This window comes from Nycticebus coucang, chromosome 7 (genome assembly GCF_027406575.1).
Source record: "Nycticebus coucang isolate mNycCou1 chromosome 7, mNycCou1.pri, whole genome shotgun sequence".
Classification (NCBI taxonomy): domain Eukaryota; kingdom Metazoa; phylum Chordata; class Mammalia; order Primates; family Lorisidae; genus Nycticebus; species Nycticebus coucang.
In genome coordinates, this window is record NC_069786.1 from 58,345,783 (window position 1) to 58,364,785 (window position 19,003).

The 19,003-nt window shown below is 34.5% G+C and overlaps 1 protein-coding gene across 2 annotated transcripts in view; it reads right to left on the reverse strand.

Moving 5' to 3' along the window:
- Positions 1 to 19,003, reverse strand: part of KCNH7 (potassium voltage-gated channel subfamily H member 7) — a 542,346-nt gene that overhangs the window by 135,127 nt on the left and 388,216 nt on the right. The window contains exons 4-5 of one of the 2 annotated variants that reach the window (XM_053597374.1): positions 10,097 to 10,525; positions 5,477 to 5,497 (exon numbers count right to left, since the gene is read on the reverse strand). In XM_053597374.1, the coding sequence (XP_053453349.1) occupies positions 5,477 to 5,497; positions 10,097 to 10,525 (450 nt within the window). The remainder of the gene's footprint in view (positions 1 to 5,476; positions 5,498 to 10,096; positions 10,526 to 19,003) is intronic. The other variant, XM_053597375.1, reaches the window with a different exon arrangement.

Here is a 19,003-nt window from a genome sequence, read left to right on the forward strand (position 1 = left end):
ATCACACTAAAAATCATTAATAAAATGCTTTCAAAAATATTTTATGTTATCCTCCTATATACGTGAAATGATATGTGAGGCAATGAAAAGAAATTTATGTGTTAAAAATGAAACACTTGAAATTATTTACTTGTCTTGAGGCTACCTGTTTGTTTTCAATCTCATTCTAATAACACCCTAGAGATCTCCCCCAATTTTATAATGTCTTGATTGTCATTTCCTCTTGCAATTCATCATCTATCTCCCATTCCTTAAGAAGGTATATGGTTTTCAAGGTTCCTTTTAAGTATTAGAGGATGATTATATGACCTGACATCTTGTGGGATTTCTTTCTTCTGTACAATTCATCAGCATTGCATTTTATCACATAGGGTATTCTTTTGAACTGTTTTTTTGCAAAATTTTTTTTCATCTAGGGTATTGTTTAGACACAAGAGCCAGCTAGTCTGTGAGAAAATTATACTTTCTCATTTTTGAAGTTTCTCTTGATATATTATTAATAATTTAATTTGGACTATTTCTCACTTTTAAAATTTATGCATAAATAAATCTCATTTATTATTGACTCCAGTAGTGGTTTTTATTTTGTTGTCCATTTATACTCCTGCTCTGTTATTTTATCTGGTACCTATATAAAATGTGTTCTAATGTATTTAATACTTTTAACGCCAAATTGTCTTCGTATGTCTAATTATTGCATTGTGTCTTTTAGTGTAGTAATATTTGAACACATATTGAAATAAATATCATTTTATTACAAACTGCTTTCCTTTTATTTTTCCTTTATATAACAGTTAGAGAATCATGTTGCTATTTTAGAATAGTAAAACGATCTCTGAATTTAATTTTAAGATAGTAAAATGAGTCTAACAAAATATTTGTTAAAACAAGTGATATTACATTTGATGTGGTTGAGAATCCGAAATTTCAGATTCTTCCCCAGAATTTGAAACTTTATTGTAGTCACTATCAACAACTCTTATTTACTGGTGGAAAAACCTTCTATGATGCTATTCTATTCTGTTTTCTTTATAGGCTCTTAATCTTAATGAGTTAATCTAGATTTTCTTTTAAATCTACACAATTAATGAATTCAGCAAAACTTAAAATATTACTGAAAATAATTTATGCATGCTCCTTAGATAAGACATTTACAATTTAGTTCAGATATATATGCAGAAGGCTTTTTGAGTCTGCAAGATGACCACTATAAGTTTAGGTTCTTATAAACCCTTCTAAATGGCCAACCTTTTAAGTAATGTAGGCATTAACAATACCTTATTTCACCACTGTAAACCTAAGCAGACAGACTATGAGACCAAAAGGAAATAAGAACCAAGGACTAGAAGTCAGAATACAGGGTTTCCTACTGCCTAGGCCTATATTCAGAGGCCTTGGTTGAGGATTTAAAGGTGAAAGGTGGCCTCACTGAGAGTGATCATGAACAGATGGGATTAAGGATTCTAATGAAAGAAAGAATAACCTGGAAAACAAAGTAAATGAATTTAAAGAAAAGAAATGGGCAGAAATAAAGGGAAAAATATATTCAATAGAAAGGAATGTAAAACTGAAAAGTATATATAGGAGGAGGACTTTAGAGAAGTAATTGCAAGATGGATGACCAGATTAAAGTTTTCAGTATTTAAGGAGAAGATGGAAAACAGGTGACCAAGTAGACTAAACCAACAGTTGAGTACAGCTTTAATGTATTACAAGTGTCTGATTAAATAGAAAGTAGGCTAGTTTCCAGCTACAAATGAATACCCTACATTTAGATGTCAGGCTAGAGACTAAAGAAACAACGGGGAGGAATTTTAGATTAAAGATATTTAAATTTTATATGATAAGGCTATTTAAATTTATCATGAATTATGAGGCTAATTAAATTTATCATGAATAAAAGAGAATATGTTCTTTTATAGATGGTGCTGGAAATACAGCTAAGGACATCTGATAGAATTTTAAAAAAAATAATGCTATCTTTTAAAAAATCATTGTTCTTGAGAGCCAAATGAAATAGAAAAGAAGGAAATCAAAAGAACTAAGGGTGTGAGGTTGTTTTTCAATGATTGTATCTTTGTGCAGTATTTCTTAGGGGATTGAGTTTATTTGGTGAAAGTTTAATAATTGCCAATTGCTGAAGCACTTTAACATTAAAGAAAATGCAAATGCAGTGCTTAGTAATAAAATTTCGTCAAAGAACACTGCCAGTAAGCATAACACAACCAGTTTAACACTTAGATATATCAGAAGTAATCCTATTTGTATTAAATATCTACATTGTCTGTTTCAGTATGTGATATATCATTTATAGAAAAAAAATTATCACCATTGAAAATCAATTTTCAAATCTTTATAAGACCATGAAATAGTGGATAATGGCCAACATAGCTTATGAGAAACAAGTTGTATCAGATGAATTTATTACCATTTTTCTTATGGTTTTGTTTCTAACTCTCATGATTCTTAGATGAGTTGGCAACTGAACATACCAATGTCAGAGGGCTGGGGGGTTACTGGAAGCAATAAGGAGGCAGAAGTGATAGAGAGGCAAAATTGTATTAATAACTCGTTTATTAAATGGAGAAAGTGGCATAAATTTTTATTGATGACTTGGAAAGCAGAATAGGCCGAAAAGACTAAGTTTGAGGTGAAAATTAGTTTATGAGTGATTGAGGTAGGATTAGATACTCCTCTCACATATTAGAGAAGTTGCTAAAATTATACACATAGAATAGGCTACTTATTTGAAATAACTTTTCCACTCTTTGATAATGGATTACACTTTATAAAAAGAACTCTCAAGTGTTATTTTAAGAGAGTACTAAGTTTAGTAAAGGGGAAATATGGATTCTAAGAAAGAAGATTAAGTGGAAATTCTTGAGTTTTAGAAGAAAAGATTGAGTACCAATTTACTGTCTTTTTACTGTGATATTACATTAAGATTAGCGATAGCCAGCTACTATCTCTGTCCACTGAAGATAGATGAAGGGAAAGAAAATTACATTTCAGCTAGAATGACTTAGGATAGCTCTTTGTGTAACAGGCACTAAAACAGACTTCCCCCCAAAGTTAAAGAATGGCCTCCTCTGGAGATAAAGATGCATGTAGCACCTGTGCAAGGGACTTAGCCAACACTACACCTGAAGAGAATAAATCAGATAAACTTGAAGCTCTTCCAAAAGCATTCCTAAATTAGTTATCTTATTTTGGTAAGGAAACAATTTTTTGGTTGAATTAGGTATTGAAATAATTAATTGTAATTATGCATTTTGCACACAAAGCAGCATAGAAATATTTTATTTTTTAATCTGTCATTTAATCTGGTTTAGAAGCCAAGCCAAAAATATTTTGAAAGTACACTTAATGTCTTGTCATGTATTATTGAGCATATTAATTGCTCTGTGAAAATCTTAAAAGAGGCCAATACTTAAACTTTAATAGTGTTCAAAACCAGAAAAATACTGAAACTCTGGAGGGCATATTAACATGAAATTATATTGTTTGTATTTTTTTCTCCAATCTGGGGATACAATTTCACAAATATTAACATCTATAAACTTTCTACAATGATTTAGAGATTCTTAATTCCAAATTCTGACTTTGATGATTCCACATATTATATACTTAGAATTGTGATTGCAAAATTGATGTGTAATCTGAAATGCATATAAGAAATACAGAATATCTTGAAGGCTGGGCAAGGTGGCTCACGCCTGTAATCCTAGCACTGTGGGAGGCTGGGGCAGGTGGAATACCTCAGCTCACGGGTTCAAGACCAGCCCAAGCAAGAGCAAGACCCTGTCTCTAAAAAATAGCTGGGTATTGTGACAGGTGCCTGTACTCCCAGCTACCTGGGAGGCTGAGGCAAGAGAATCACTTGAGCCCAAGAGTTTGAGGTTGCTGTGAGCTGTGAAGCCACAGCACTCTAATGAGGGTGACATAATGGGACTCTGTCTCAAAAAAAAGGGGGGGGCTTGAGAAAAAGTTATTAGAGATTAAATGGATTAGTTTATGAGACTCAAATTGAAATAGTTTGACAAATATGTGAACTACTAGTTTGGAAGATAGGCAAGTCAAATTTTCTATTTATTGAGAAAAGATTAGATTCATTTCCCTTTGGAAAAAAAGTCACTGGAAAAGTAATGTCTACTAATTTACTAGTTGTTAAATCCTAAAGCTAGTTGGAAAGAGCCATCTGTATCCTGTTTCTTGAGGTTACACTCTGACTATGTCAACACAAGTCACCACCCACTAATTTATTCCTTTTGGAAATCATGGTGGAATAGAAAAGAAAAAGAAAAAGAAAAAGAATAAAAATGAATAATCACGTAGATAAAAAAAAAATCCCAGCTCACTATAAGGGTTTACTTGCATAGACCTTATCTGAAATGTTTACCAAAAACATTGGGATTTTGGGGTTGTTGGGTGAGGTTAGAAGGGAATTGCCATAATTTCCTTTATTTTCAAATTATTCCGAGGCTGCGACCAGAAAACATCTTTAGTTTCTAGAGTCATTAATTAATAACCATTGTCAGCTCCAAATTTGTCAGTAGCAACTGAGAAATCAATATACAAAACTACACAGTGGTCAGAGTACCAGTGACACACAAAGAGGCTCAAACAGTGAATTCTAAGTACTGACGGTTACTGGTGGAGACGTAGTCATGCAACACACATGCACAAATGCATCACCCGCACCATTTGCACACCCACAGCAGCATGCACGGCCTATGTGAAAAGACCAAGCCAAACAGCTTTCAATTTGCTGAGAATAACATGGGATTCTTATATGATCCTTGTCTATCTACTGGATACAGTAGAAAACAGTGAGTATCCAATTTTTAGCCCAATCCAAATTTATCTAGAGTATTGCCCTGTTAGGCATTACTCTATGATAGCTCTCGGTCATGCCCATGATTTCAGAAAAACACAATTAAAATGACTGAAATATAATATAGGAAAATAGAAAATGACTATCATGCATGGACAGTTTACTACCACATTAAGCTGAAGACCATACCCCCTGCCATCCAGGAACGTGAAACTAGTTTTAAGGAAACAAAAGAGGAACAAGTGAAGTGATGCTGTCGTGTAGCACTTTGCTTATTTTATTTAATCTTGTACTCAAAAGTTTTTGTTTTCCTGAAATAGGCTTATGTGCCTCTTTCACAGTGGAATATATTTAGCTTGATATTTGTTTCTTTCAAAATGACTTAAACATTTAGGAAGTGTTCATTGTCAACCTAGGCTTATACTTCTTGCAGGAAAAAGTTTATAATTATTTTGGTGACACAGCTGTGAAAGGAACAATGTCTCCAGCAAAATCAAGCCATGATGTCTCCACCAGGCACCTGGACTAGCTAAGGGCAGCATGAAGATGTGGCATTGAACAGGGCATTCAGCAGGCAAGTTGACATGCCGAGTAAAGGGGCGTGTTGAGCATCAGATGGTGAAATTTCAGTTTGTACATTACCTTTGACATTGCGACCATTGTCTGTTTTGAGCGTATAAGGATAAAAAAAAAGAGAGAAATATAAAAAGAAGACTAAAATTATATTGTGTATACATTGGTTTACCTCTGTAAAAACAATCAGAGAAAACAGGACATAATGTTCGAAAATTTAGCTTTACTTGAGATTAACATCGTATACCCTTCAACGAAGTAAAATGCATTTAACTAAAATGGTAACTGCCATAACAAACATTCTTGTTTAAATATGTGAAACATTTATCTCCATTTTAATAGATTCCAAGGTGCAGATTTTTATGATTATGTCAGTTTAGATAAAGACATCCCCAGGTGCCAGCAGTTGTGACAAAAATTTTCAACCTTGTCAGAAGCCAATTTTAGCATCTCCTGAACATCATTTAGCGTATACTCAAAGGAAGACTACAGCATTTTGCATGATAAGTGATTTTAAGTGTAATTTATCTGAGTATGTTAATAAGGAAAATGTTTCTAAGATAACAGTTTACCTTGATAAATTAACTTGCATTAGTAATCACAATTTTATTAACTACCCCCCTCCCAATGTTATTCACTATATATTTTGAAAATAGCAAATATAACTCAAATAGTCATTCTTAGGCAAAAGTAATTGCATTAAGTCAGTGAAAGATTTGACTTTTTAAAAAGAATGTGAACATTTTGAATTTATGCTATACTCAGATGTAATCAGTGTAATACCTAGGATATTTAGGACATTTATTTATAGTCAAATTGGCTGTTTTCAAATCTTAGAGTGCTTTCCAATTTGAGATTAGCAATCTAAATATTGTATACTTCCTGCTAACAAAATATGCAGTATCAGCTTTGAATCATACAAGCTTAAAATGAAGGTCATAATCTTATCAAAATCATTCATTTCATCCATTATTTGAAAAATATGTTCAAGATTTTATTGACATCTATGCTAACACTGTGCACATTTAAACCTTAAGATATAGCATAATTGTTTTAAAGCTTACAAACGGAGTAGTTCCAATAATGTGGTATACTGATTTGTTAGAATAGACATTGCCTTGGACGGAGATTCACAAATAAAATTGTGGCCTTAGACAACAACTCTCTCCCCTCTTTGAAAGAATCACAAAAAGCAAATAAAGATAGTGGAAGAGTTCTTGATTACATGGAATTAAGGTTTTCATCAGAAGTGGGGTCCAAAAATTTCTTGTATATATGAAACATGTATCTCTATTTAAATATATTTCATGTAAAATAACAACTGTGTGCAAGCCATTATAAGTTATAACTGTATTCACCAAACCTAGAAATTATATAAAAGATTTACTATTTCAAAAACTAACAAAAAGCTACCTTGTACAGTTAATGCTCCTGTGACAGTCTAAAGTGAGTAGGTGGTGTGTACTGGTATTAGCTGAGGTTTGCTTGTTATTCCTCCATGACAATATAAGTGCAGAAATTAAAAAGTATGCAGAATCTTTCATAGCAGTTTGATAGAGTAATTACAGGTTTGTTCAATCTAATAATAAAATAATTGGGGTTTACATATTGTATGTGCATTCTTTAAAAATCTTATTTTACTAATAGTGAATTTTTATTGCACTTACATTTTATTACATTTACAAATGTATTAGGGAAAGATTAGAAAAACATTCTGGTCCATCACAGATGGTTTGAAAAATACAGTTCTAATATACTTAATGAAAATGAGGATTAAATGGGACTATGGTGTAAAATATTATGCACCAGTAAGAAGTTAGTCTGTCTGAGGTTGCAACAATCTGAATTCAAAATATGGTGCTTATGGGATTTAATCAGTTAACCAGTTATATGAATTCATAAAACTAAAATTTGTTTTAAAAGTTTTCCTTTATCAATGGTTTCATTTAAAAATATACCAAATTATGTAGTTTTAGGAAGTGTAGTTTCTTCTGGCTCATCAGTGATTTTTGTAGCTAAAATTGCTCTAAATCTGAAGCACAAAATACCCTCTAAATTTATCAATTTATAGTCACACATTGACTATAGCATCTGCAAGAAAGTCATACTTGTTCTGAAAATAGCTTAGTTTGGGTGGGGGAGAAAAACTGAGGATAATTTTAGCACAGAGTGTTATGCATAGTACCTGTACTGAGAACTCCAAAAGCATTAAATCATTGTTCCCATAATTGTATCAGTAACTGTACACAAAATGGAGGGCACATAAATTGAAAGCAATGAAGTTAAATCATGAAATCTGATCTGAACTGTTCAGCATCACTGTTAAAACACAGGCTAAGTCTGTCTGATGCACTGATTATTAAATCAGTTTGATTTTCAAATTTATTGTTTCTGAATGTTATTTTACTGTTGCCTTTGGAACATGGGTTTTCTCTGAGAAGTCAATCTCTGAACAGTTGCTAAAAATGACCACACTAACAGGACTGACTAAAACATATGTTGTTCGTTTGAATTACCACTTTGGGTTTATTGTTGGTGCCTATCCATAAGAACCACTGATCAAAGATGGAATTATAGAGGTTTTTATCCTGTCAGGAAATATTGATCCTGCCATTACTTAGTGGTATGCAGCAGTTTTCAACCTTCCTAATGCTGCGACCCTTTAATACAGTTCCTCATGTTCCAATTATTTTCATTGGCAACAAAAGTAATTTTATGGTTGGGAGTCACCACAACATGAGGAACTGTATTAAAGGGTCACGGCATTAGGAAGGTTGAGAACCACTGGCATAGGGCCTTAGATAAATATGTAGTTTTGGAACTGGCCATGACTTTATGAGCCTTTTGACCTTATTTGGCCTGTAGATTAAAATGAATGTGCTCGGAGCACTTGTATCTGTTTCGGAGATATTGATTTATTTTTCTTTGAAGTTTTTCCTGCCAACTCTTTCACCTGTTCTGCCTTCTTTACTTCATTGTGCCCTTTAGATAAATAAAGAATCTTCACATGATCCAATCCTAATACTTTGCATGATTTTGGAATATAATTCATGACCACAGTCTTTTCAATGTCACATCACCATTTATCAGGTATCCACCGTGAAGCAGACAATTGTGCAGGACCCTGGGGGGCTTCTAGGAGCCATATGAGCTCTTCTCCACAAGAGCTCCTAGGCAAAGAGCTCACAGCAACGTAATCATTTGCATGCATATCTAACAAGAATGAAAGACATATAATATGTATTAAATATAGTGTGTTATAAGTGCTATACTACATGCAAATATTGCTTTGCACACTCGGGTCTGGAATCAGTTAATTCTTCTGGTTGGGGAGGGAAATGATCCCTCCAGCTGAGTAGTAGTGTGAGGAGGGATAAAGTGGAGAAGAGTATTCCAGACAGAACATAGCAATGAACCAAGTAAACATAAGATACATTTCCTGGAAGAGACAAATTAAATCTGTGCAAGTGTAGAATAGAATATGTATACAAAAGGGGAAGGAGTCTTGATAGGGCCAGAAATGAAGCTTGAGAGATAACTGTGATCCGCTGACAAATTTGCCTAGTTCCTATACTAAGGATTTATGTTTAAAAAGAAATCTAGCCTAAGCATGACAGCTGGCTTCTCAAGAACACAAATCTACATGAGTCAGGAAAATGGACCAAGATATTCATGCAGGGTCCTCTGCTTCTCAGACCCCCTGAAGAAAGCTCAGTGACTCAACAGATCCCTCCTGTGGCAAAACATGGAGGGCAGAAATCAGAGAGAAAATTATTGTGTGGAATTGATTGCAAACTCTGGAGACAGTCCTGGGATTGAAGCCAGACTCTGACACTAACTAGCTCTGCAACCTTGGGCTTCTTGTTTAACATTGCTAAACCCCAGTTTCCTCATAGATAAAATGGGGCTTGAAAATAGTTCCTAACTTACAGAGTTGTTATGAAAATTAGATGATAGTCAGTATGTGTCAAGCACTTATATTGCCTCAACATAGTAAATAATATTATCTATTATTGTATTAATTATCAATTATTTCTGCCATTGCTTTTTAAGAATCCCTACTTTCCCTACTGGTTCATATAAGTATGTGAACATGAAGAGGCCAGAGAGAAACAGATAAATCCTAACTTCACTTTTCAAGTTAGTTTTAGTTACAATCAGGAATTACAGGGTTCCCCCCTGCTTAGATTTTTCCCTTCCTTCTACCTGTTCTGCACTTGTCAGCTGTAACTTCCTGATCACTCAGTACATCATAATGCATACACTACATCCCTTTGGAAAGAGTTGGTCAGTGCAATAGTCCTGTGTTGGCACACTTTTTCCTTCCTGTGGCTTGATCACTTGTTAAATGCAACAAAATTTATTGTGTTTGAGATGATAGTGTTCATCACCTAAATACATTTTGAAATAAACATTAATTAGTTAACACTCCATGAGGTAGGCAGATAATAATTATCATAGTATTTCACAAACACAGATAAAGATGCCAGAAGAAATCAAATTACTCACTGGAGTTCAAAGAGGAAATTAGTAAGAACTCTGAATGTGGGACTCACATTTTTAATAGCTTTTAATTACATTTTTTTCCCTAAGGCATAAAGATTAATGTTGACATTAAAAACAATATGGAAATAACATTTTATTACCCATCAATTTATGTTTCCCAATTAAAAAAAAATTCAAACATACCTTCACTGGCATGCCGGTCTCTAAATATGTTCTTGGGGTGGACATTGAATCCTTCTATGTCATGAACTGAAGATGCTCTCCGTATACTACAAAGGCTTTCCTTTGATCTGGAATGGGTAAGCTGGGAGCCTGATTGTAGCATGTCAGGGTAGAGTCGGTCCCATTGCCTTTTGGGGGAGGAATGATCAAGAGGTCCAGATATATTCACCAAGGGAGAACATTTGCTGGGCTGTATCAATGCTTTTGTATCATCTGCTTCAGAGGGGCTGCAGCTTTCTTTTGTAGGAGACTTAAAGTGCTTCATGGCTACTGAATCATCACTGTGTTTAGAGGAATCAATTACTACCATATCAGGGTCTTCTTGTGGTAAGGATTGCTTTCTGTAAGTTAGAACTCTGAGACCAGGGAATTTGAACCCAAAAAGTTTTCCTACAAATGGAGACAGGAAAGACCATTATTATAAAACAAAAGATACATTCCATAACAAAAACAAACAAACATTATTTACTCATATTTAAGCACCAGCAAAAAGAATTATTAATCAATACTTTATTAAGTCATCTGAAGTTGGAATGAGGTAGGTATTGTGGAAAACTCTGAGACCCATATGACATATTATAAAAGTAGTGAGAAAATATTAAAATAATTTTTGTGTGTTTCTAATGATTAGATATACTCCAACAATAAAAAAGCATTATTTATATGACAGAAAATTTTCAGTTTTAATAAACTAAATGCACATATCCAAAATTCATCCACCTTCCCAGGAAATTTAAAGGATGAACACACTTTAGATAGGAAAAGAAGGGACAGAGCATCATATGCAAGGGACAGACACAAGAATGAATACAGTGCCTGCATGTGGGAGGGCTAGGGAGAGTTAATGTAGTAACAGTATGAGGGGTAGTGCAGAGCAAGATGGTGGATTGGAGACATTTCCTTGTTGACTACATATGTTGAGACAGGGGTAAGTAGTATTTAGCCATTTCTGGCTTGGGGGAATATGCACAGAAACATCACTCTGGGGGCATAGTGAAGCAGCAGGAGACTTCAGGAGCCAACCAGGAGGTCAAGAACTAAGGATCACCAATGCGGAAGCCAGGTGCTTGGCATGGGCAGAGGCTGGCCAGTCAGCCAGATCTCCCACAGACATCTGGGGATGGGAAAAGATTGTCCTGCAATATTTTGATTTTGGACTTGGCTGCTCCCTGGAGTAGCAAGTAGATTCAAACAGTGCAAAGCAGCTGGATCGAATGCTCAGTGGGATGGTTCTCCCATTGACTTGGCTGTTGTCAGGGGAATGCCACTATGGGAAGATTGCTTGTGTGGGAGGATCAGTCTGCAGGGTCCTAGTGCACAGCAGCTCTGGAGGGCCTGCTAGACTCAACTGGCCATGTGAGGAGTGAGATGAGTGGTGAGTGAGAGGACTGCACCCCCCCAGGAGAGCTGCTTTGTTGTCAGGAAATATTGTCTGGCTTCCTGGGAAGTCTGGTGAGAGCTTTGGGACCCCAGTTCCCTTGGGACTGAATGCTGACAAAGTGAACAGGCCTGGATGGAGGGCAAAGAAATCAGGAAGACAAGATTCAGTCCTCTTTGCAACTGGAGAGTTGTTCCCAACCCCAATCATATACAGAAAATCCAGCATGTGTTCTCCATCTCTTAACTATAGCACCACCTGGTGTCCAGGCAATATATTGCAATACACACATACGCACACATTATTTTACATTTCTTGCTTTCTTTTTTCAAAATTTCCCTTAGTTTTTTTCTTTGCCTTTTCACCTCTTTTGTTTCTGTTGGTTTTTATATTTAGTGTTTTTCTTGGTTTGGTTGTATTTTTATTTTTTCATTTTTACTTTCTTCAATAGCAAGGGATCTTCCATTTTTGTTACATTTTTTTTCAGCCTCTCCTTCTTTCTTTCCTTTTTATTTCTCTCTTTTTACCCTCTTTTGGTAGAGATTTTTCTACTTTTTGCAGCTTTCCCACATAAATTTCTCAAAACAGCTAGGCTATCCCTTATTGTTCTCTTCATTATCTCATACAATTATATTTTTATTTTTTAATCTATTTTTATTATTTTTTCATTTTTTTCCTCTTCTCTGAGGGCTGGGGGGAGTCAAAGCATTGGTCTGGCTGAGGGGGTCACAGGACTGGTCCTGACTCAGGAGGCTATGAGCTCACGATCTTGGGTGTCCTTCTAGCTTTAGCCTTTGGAAAGAAGGTATTAGTGTTTCCCCACTGTGAAAGATCCCCACAGAAGTGGAATCTTGCTTTTTCCCAGGTTTGTAAGAAGCTCTCGACATATAGGGACCTGCCCAATCTGGCTCCCCAAAGTCCTAGAACTCCTGGTGTGGGTAAAACACCCCTCTAAACACCACCATTTCTCCAGTTTCTCCCTCTCTCACTATTATTTTTTCTCATTTTCTTCAATTATTTACTTACACTCCCCTTTCCCTTATTTTTCTTCTTCTTTTCTTTCTCCTTTGTTGCTCTTCATCCTTATTTTCCTTTTAGCCTTATATCAAAAGGCCACTTCAACACCTAAGCTCTGAGACAAGGTAATTTAAAGTGAACTAGGTAATGAGAAGGAAAAAGTAGAGGAAGAAAGTGAACAAGAAGAAAACACACATGAGGAGGAACCAGCAGAAAAATTCTGGAAACACACACAAAAAAAACAGAATAGAGCAACCACATAAGGAATCTTGAGATAGCTACTGCAGAGGATTCTATCTATAAAGAATTAGTGGAAATAATAGAAAGGGAATTTAAAATATGGATGGCAAAACAAAAAAGGGAATTGATGAGAAAGTGAAAAACACAACCAAAAAAATGGATGAAAGATATGAAGAATGTAGAAAGGATATATAGCGGAGCTTAAGGAACTAAAGAAGTCAATCAGGGAACTTGAAGATGTAGAAAGTATTAATTAGAGCATGGAGGAGAAAGAATCACAGAACTAGAGTATAAAGCTCTTGAGCTAAATCAGGCAGTTAAAAAGGTGGAAAAGAAGAAGATTATGGGACTTAATGAAACATTCAAAGTATGAATTATAGGTATTCCTGACAGGGAAGAAGAATATCCCAAAGGAATGGAGGATATAATAAATGAAAACTTCCCAAGTAAAAATTCTATAACACTCCTTTTAGAGGGATAATGAACCCCAGGTTTTCTCAGCACAAATAGATCATCTCCAAGATATAATGAATTGTAATGAATCTGTCCAAAGTCAAGATGAAAGAGAAAATTCTGCAAGCAGCCAATTGGAGTAAGCACCAATTGATCTATAATGGCAGATCCATCAGGTGACAATGGAATCCTCTACTGAAACTTTCCAAGACAAAAGATAGGGGGCAGCTGCCTTCAACCTTCTTAAACAAAGTAATTTTCAGGTCAGTATACTGTACCTGCTAAAATAACCTCCCAAATTGATGGAGAAATCAAATCTTTTACTGTTATGTAAACAGTGATAAAATTTGCCACAACAAGACCAGCTTTACAGGAAATACTAGGACCTATTTTCCACACTGACCATCGCAATGGACCACTAGCAAAGTAAACGCACACAAACTAAAGGACAAAACCTAGGTTCCACAATGGCTCAAAGATAAAAATAAGCAACAGATCTTAACAAAATAAGATGATGAGAGCTCCACCACACTTATCAGTTTTCTCAATAAATGTTAATGGCTTGAATTCTCCACTGAAGAAGCAAAGGATGGCTAATTAGATAAAAAACACACAATCCATCCATATGCTGTCTCCATATGCTGTCTCCACCTAACATGAGGTGAGATAAAACAAGACTAAGGCTAAAGAATTGGAAAACAATATTTCAGATAAATGGAATCCAGAAGAAAGGAAGGATCACAATCTTATTTTCAGATACAATGGATTTAAAGTAACTAAAGTAAAAAAAAAGACAAAGATGGACACTTCATACTGATCAAGGAAACAGTTTCAATTCTAAATATTTATGCACCCACTTCATACTTGTCAACAGAACATTTCAGTTATAAATTATTTATGCACCTAACTTAAATGCTCCCAAATTTATAAAACAGACATTGATTGGTTTAAGCAACATGAAACCCTATAACACCTTAATAGCTGCGGACTTCAACACCCCTCTGAAACAAATGAATAGATCCTCAAAATAGAAACTAAACAAATAAACAAGGGATTTAAATGCAACCCTAGAACGGATGGACATAATAAATATACACAGAACAACCATCCCAAACCTAAGGAATATACATTCTACTTGTCAGCCCATGGAAAACAATCCAAAATAGATCATATCCTATGTCAGAAATCAAACCTCAGCAAAATTAAAAGAATTGAAATTAGACGATGTATCTTCTCAGATCAAAAGGCAATAAAGGTGGAACTCAACTTTAACAAAAATTTTCATCCCTACACAAAGGCATGGAAATTAAACAACCTTATGTTAAATGACAGTGGGTTTAAGGAAGAGCTAAAAGAGGAAAGTATTAAATTCCTCAAACATAACAACATGAAACTACAAGTTACCAAAACCTGTGGGATACTATAAAAGCAGTCCTGGGAGGTATATTTATCACATTAGATGACTACATCCAAAACAGAAAAAAAGCACATCAACAATCTAATGAATCATCTAAAAGAAATGGAAAAGGAAGAGCAATCCAATCCCAAATTCAGCAGAAGAAGAGAAATAACAAAAACTACATCAGAAATAAACTGATAACAAAAGAATCATTCAAAAAATTAATGAAACAAAAACTTGGTTCTATGAAAAGATAAATAAGATCAATAAACCTTTGGCCAGATTAATTAGAAACAGAAAAGTAAAACCTCTAATAACCTTAATCAAAAATGAATAAGGAGAAATATCTTGGATACAACTGAGATATAAAAGATTATCTCTGACTCTTACAAAAGATACTCTATGCCCAGAAATTCAAACATTTGAAGGAAATGGACCAACTCCTGGAATCACACCATCTCCTTAGACTTAACCAGAAAGAAATAGATATCTTTAATAGATCAATTTCAAGCACTGAGATCACAGAAACAATAAAAAAATCTTCCAACAACAACAACAACAACAACAACAACAAAAAGCCCGGAACCAGATGGCTTCACACCAGAATTCTATAAAACCTTCAAATGTGAGCTTGTATCTATACTGCAGAACCAATTCTGAAACACTGAGAAGGAAGGAACCTTCTCTAACATGTTCTATGAAACAAACATCACCCTGACACAAAGAAAGGACCCAAGTATAAAGGAGAACTACAGACAAATTTCACTAATGAATATTGATGCAAAAATAATCAAATCTTAGCCAATATTACAGCTACATATTAAAAACATTAAACATTACGATCAAGTAGGCTTCATCACAGGGATGCAAGGCTGATTTCACATAGGTAAATCCATCATATCAATAGAAGCAAAAACAAAACCATATGCTTCTCTCAAAAGACGTAGAAAAATAATTTGATAAAATTCAGCTTCCTTTTCTAACAAGAACACTTAAGAATATAGGTATTGATAGCACATTTCTTAAAATGATTGAAGCTGTCTATGACAAATCCACAGCTAATGTCATACTGAATGAAGTAAAGGTGAAAGTTTATCCACTTAGAACAGAAATCAGACAAGGATATCCTCCATCACCACTACTTTTCAACATAGTGCTGGAAGTTCTAGCTAATGCAATCAGGTAAGAGATGGCTATAAAGGGCATCCAAATGGGGGCAGAGAAGATCAAACTCTTGCTCTTTGCCTGTGGTATAATCTCACACTTAGAGAACCCCAAGAGTCCACCACAAGACTCCTGGAAGTGATCAAGGAATATAGTAATTTCTCAGGGTATAAAATAAATGTCCACAAATCAGTAGCCTTTTTATACACCAGTAACAGTCATATTGAGGAGCTAATAAAGGATACAATTCCCTTCACAGTAGCTTCAAAGAAAATAGTATACCTAACAAAAGAGGTGAAGGACCTCTACAAAGAGAATTATGAAATCCTAAGTATAGTAGAAAACATCAACAAATGAAAGAACATACTAAGCTCTTGGCTGGGAGGAATCGACATTGTTAAAATATCTATATTACCCAAAGCAATCTACAGATGTGGTGCATTCTTCATTAAAATACCAACATCCATACTTTATAGTGGAAAGTGGAAAAAATAGGACTTAGTTTCATACAGAAGCAGTAAAAACCCATATATCCAAAGCCATTTTTAGTAATAAAACAAAGCAAGGTTTGTTTTATTAAAGGTTATCATTTTAGGTTATATTACAAATCCACAGTGATCAGAACAGCATTGTACTGGCACAAAAGTAGAGACATAGAAATACACAACCAAATAGGAAGCCAAGAGATGAAACTAGTCTCTTACACCCCTCTGATCTTTAATAAACCAAACAAAAGTATACAGTGAGGAAAAGAACCCCTATTCAATAAATGGTGCTGGGAGAACTGGATAACCACATGTAAAAGACTGAAATTGGACCCTCAATTTTCACAAAAATTGACTCAAGATGGATAAAGATTTAAATCTAAGACATGAAACAATAAAAATCCTAGAAGAAAGTGTGCAAAAACCCCTTGAGGATGTCAGCCTGGGCAAAGATCCCGTGAAGAAGACTTCAGTGGCAATTGCAACAACAGCAAAAATAAACAAATGAGACTTAAGTAAACTGAAAAGCTTTTGCAGAGCTAAGGACACAACAATGAAAGCAAATAGACAACCTTCACAATGGGAAAAGACATTTGTATCTTACAAATCTGACAAAAGCTTGATAACTAAGATCTATAGAGAACTAAAATTAATCAACAACAAAAAAAGCAAACAATCCCATCTATCATTGAGTAAGAGTCATGAACAGAACCTTCTCGGAGGAAGACAGATGAATGGCTACCAAACATATGAAAAAAATGCTCATGGTCTCTAATCATAAGAGAAGTGCAAATCAAAACCACCCTGAGACATTACTTAACCCCAGTGAGAATAGCCCACATCACAAAATCCCAGGTTTGCAGATGCTGGCCTCGGTGTGGAGAGAGAGGGACACTTTTACACTGTTGATGTGACTATAAACTAATACATCCACTTGGGAAAGAAGTATGGAGAATCCTCAAAGAACTAAAATTAGAACTCCCATTTGAGCTCTCAATCCCATTAATAGGCATCTGCCCAGAAGAAAAAAATAATAATTTTATCATAAAGACATATGTACTGGATTGTTTATCACAGTTCAATTTACAGTCACCAAAATGTGGAAATAACCCAAATGTCCATCAACTCAGAAATGAATTAAAAAGCTGTGGTATATGTATACTATGGAATACTATTTGGCTGTGAAAAAGATGATGACTTTATATTTTTTGTATTAACCTGGATGGAAATGAAACACATTCTTCTTAGTAAAGTATCATAAGAATGGAAAAGCAAGTATCCAATATACTCAATTTTATTATGAAGCCAGTAGATGATGTAACACATGCCCACATAGGAGAAAAACTTAATTCTATTTAGGTCGTGGGGAAAGGGAACCAGATTAGGTGGAGAGGAGGGGAGACTGGTGTGCTTCCACTTAAAGAGCACAAGGTAGGGGTGTATGACACACTTTTGGGGTATGAGATACAACTATAAGAGGGACTCTACGTAAAAAATTTAAAAATTGTGACCTGGTTGTTTGTACCCTCATAATAACCTGAATAATAATAATAAAAAAAAGCCCATGCCCTACTGAAAATTAAAAAGAAGTGTATGAGGGAAGAAAGTGATGTGAGGTGAGAAAAAGTGGGGTCAGCTGTGTATAAACAGTTACTCATTTCATCTGGAATTCTTAAATGCTTTTGGTTTTAAAGAGAGATGGATTTTGAAGTTAAAACTGTCTTTGTCTTTTTAAAAAAAAATTTTGTGTTGTTCCAAAGTCTGAGAATGTGGCATTAAATGGTATACATATCTCATAGTGCATGCTGCACAGAATGCAACTAAATATAATCATTAAAGGGCAGATATTAAAAACGGAAATACTAGCCAATGAATGTAAACATTAAAATGTTAGCTAAATAAACTCATTAGTAGCAAAAACACAAACTAAAACAAGAGGATATTATTTTTTTCATTTAGCAGTAAATGAAAAAAAGCAAAACATCTAGTGTTGGCAAAGAATATTGGCAGGCATTCTGGTGCTTTTCTGGTGGGATTACAAACTCTTTGGAAAGTCATCTTAAAATATCTATTAAAATGAAAATATGTACACTTTTGATTTGTCTGCACAGACAGGATAGTACAAAGACATAAAAGCTATAAACAATATGAAATTCCATTAAGAGAGTGGCTGAATAAATTATGGCATTTTTATACTTTGGAATCTTAGGATATTCTTTTAAAAACTAGAATATGTATATTCTTTGATGGAAGGTTGTGTAAATGTAATGTTAAGAAGCAAAGTTCATTTTCATTAAAAACAACAAAATTTTATTTATTAGTTCATACATACAAGTTGTATGGCAGTGGAGAAACCTGTGGCAGAACACAGTCCAAACTTTTAATATTGGTGAGTTCAGAATACATTTGGAAGTAGGACGTATAATGTATGGTATTCTTCTTTATATCTCTATGGTTTGTTACATCAAACATCATCAAGCATGCATTCCTTATGAATAAAAAAACTTAATAAGTTAAGTTTTAATTTATTAAACTTCAGGCAATAGGATGCTAGTGATTTTTTTTTACATTTGTACCATAATTGTTCATCCTTAGAAAATAATTTTTATCTGTTGAAATTCATGTTGTTTATGAAGACTATTGCTTTATTGTCATTGTGCCCACCTTCCTCACTCCTCCAAATTTCCTCACTGAGAAGAAGACAAAACTATCTCTATTCTGCAGTGTCATTG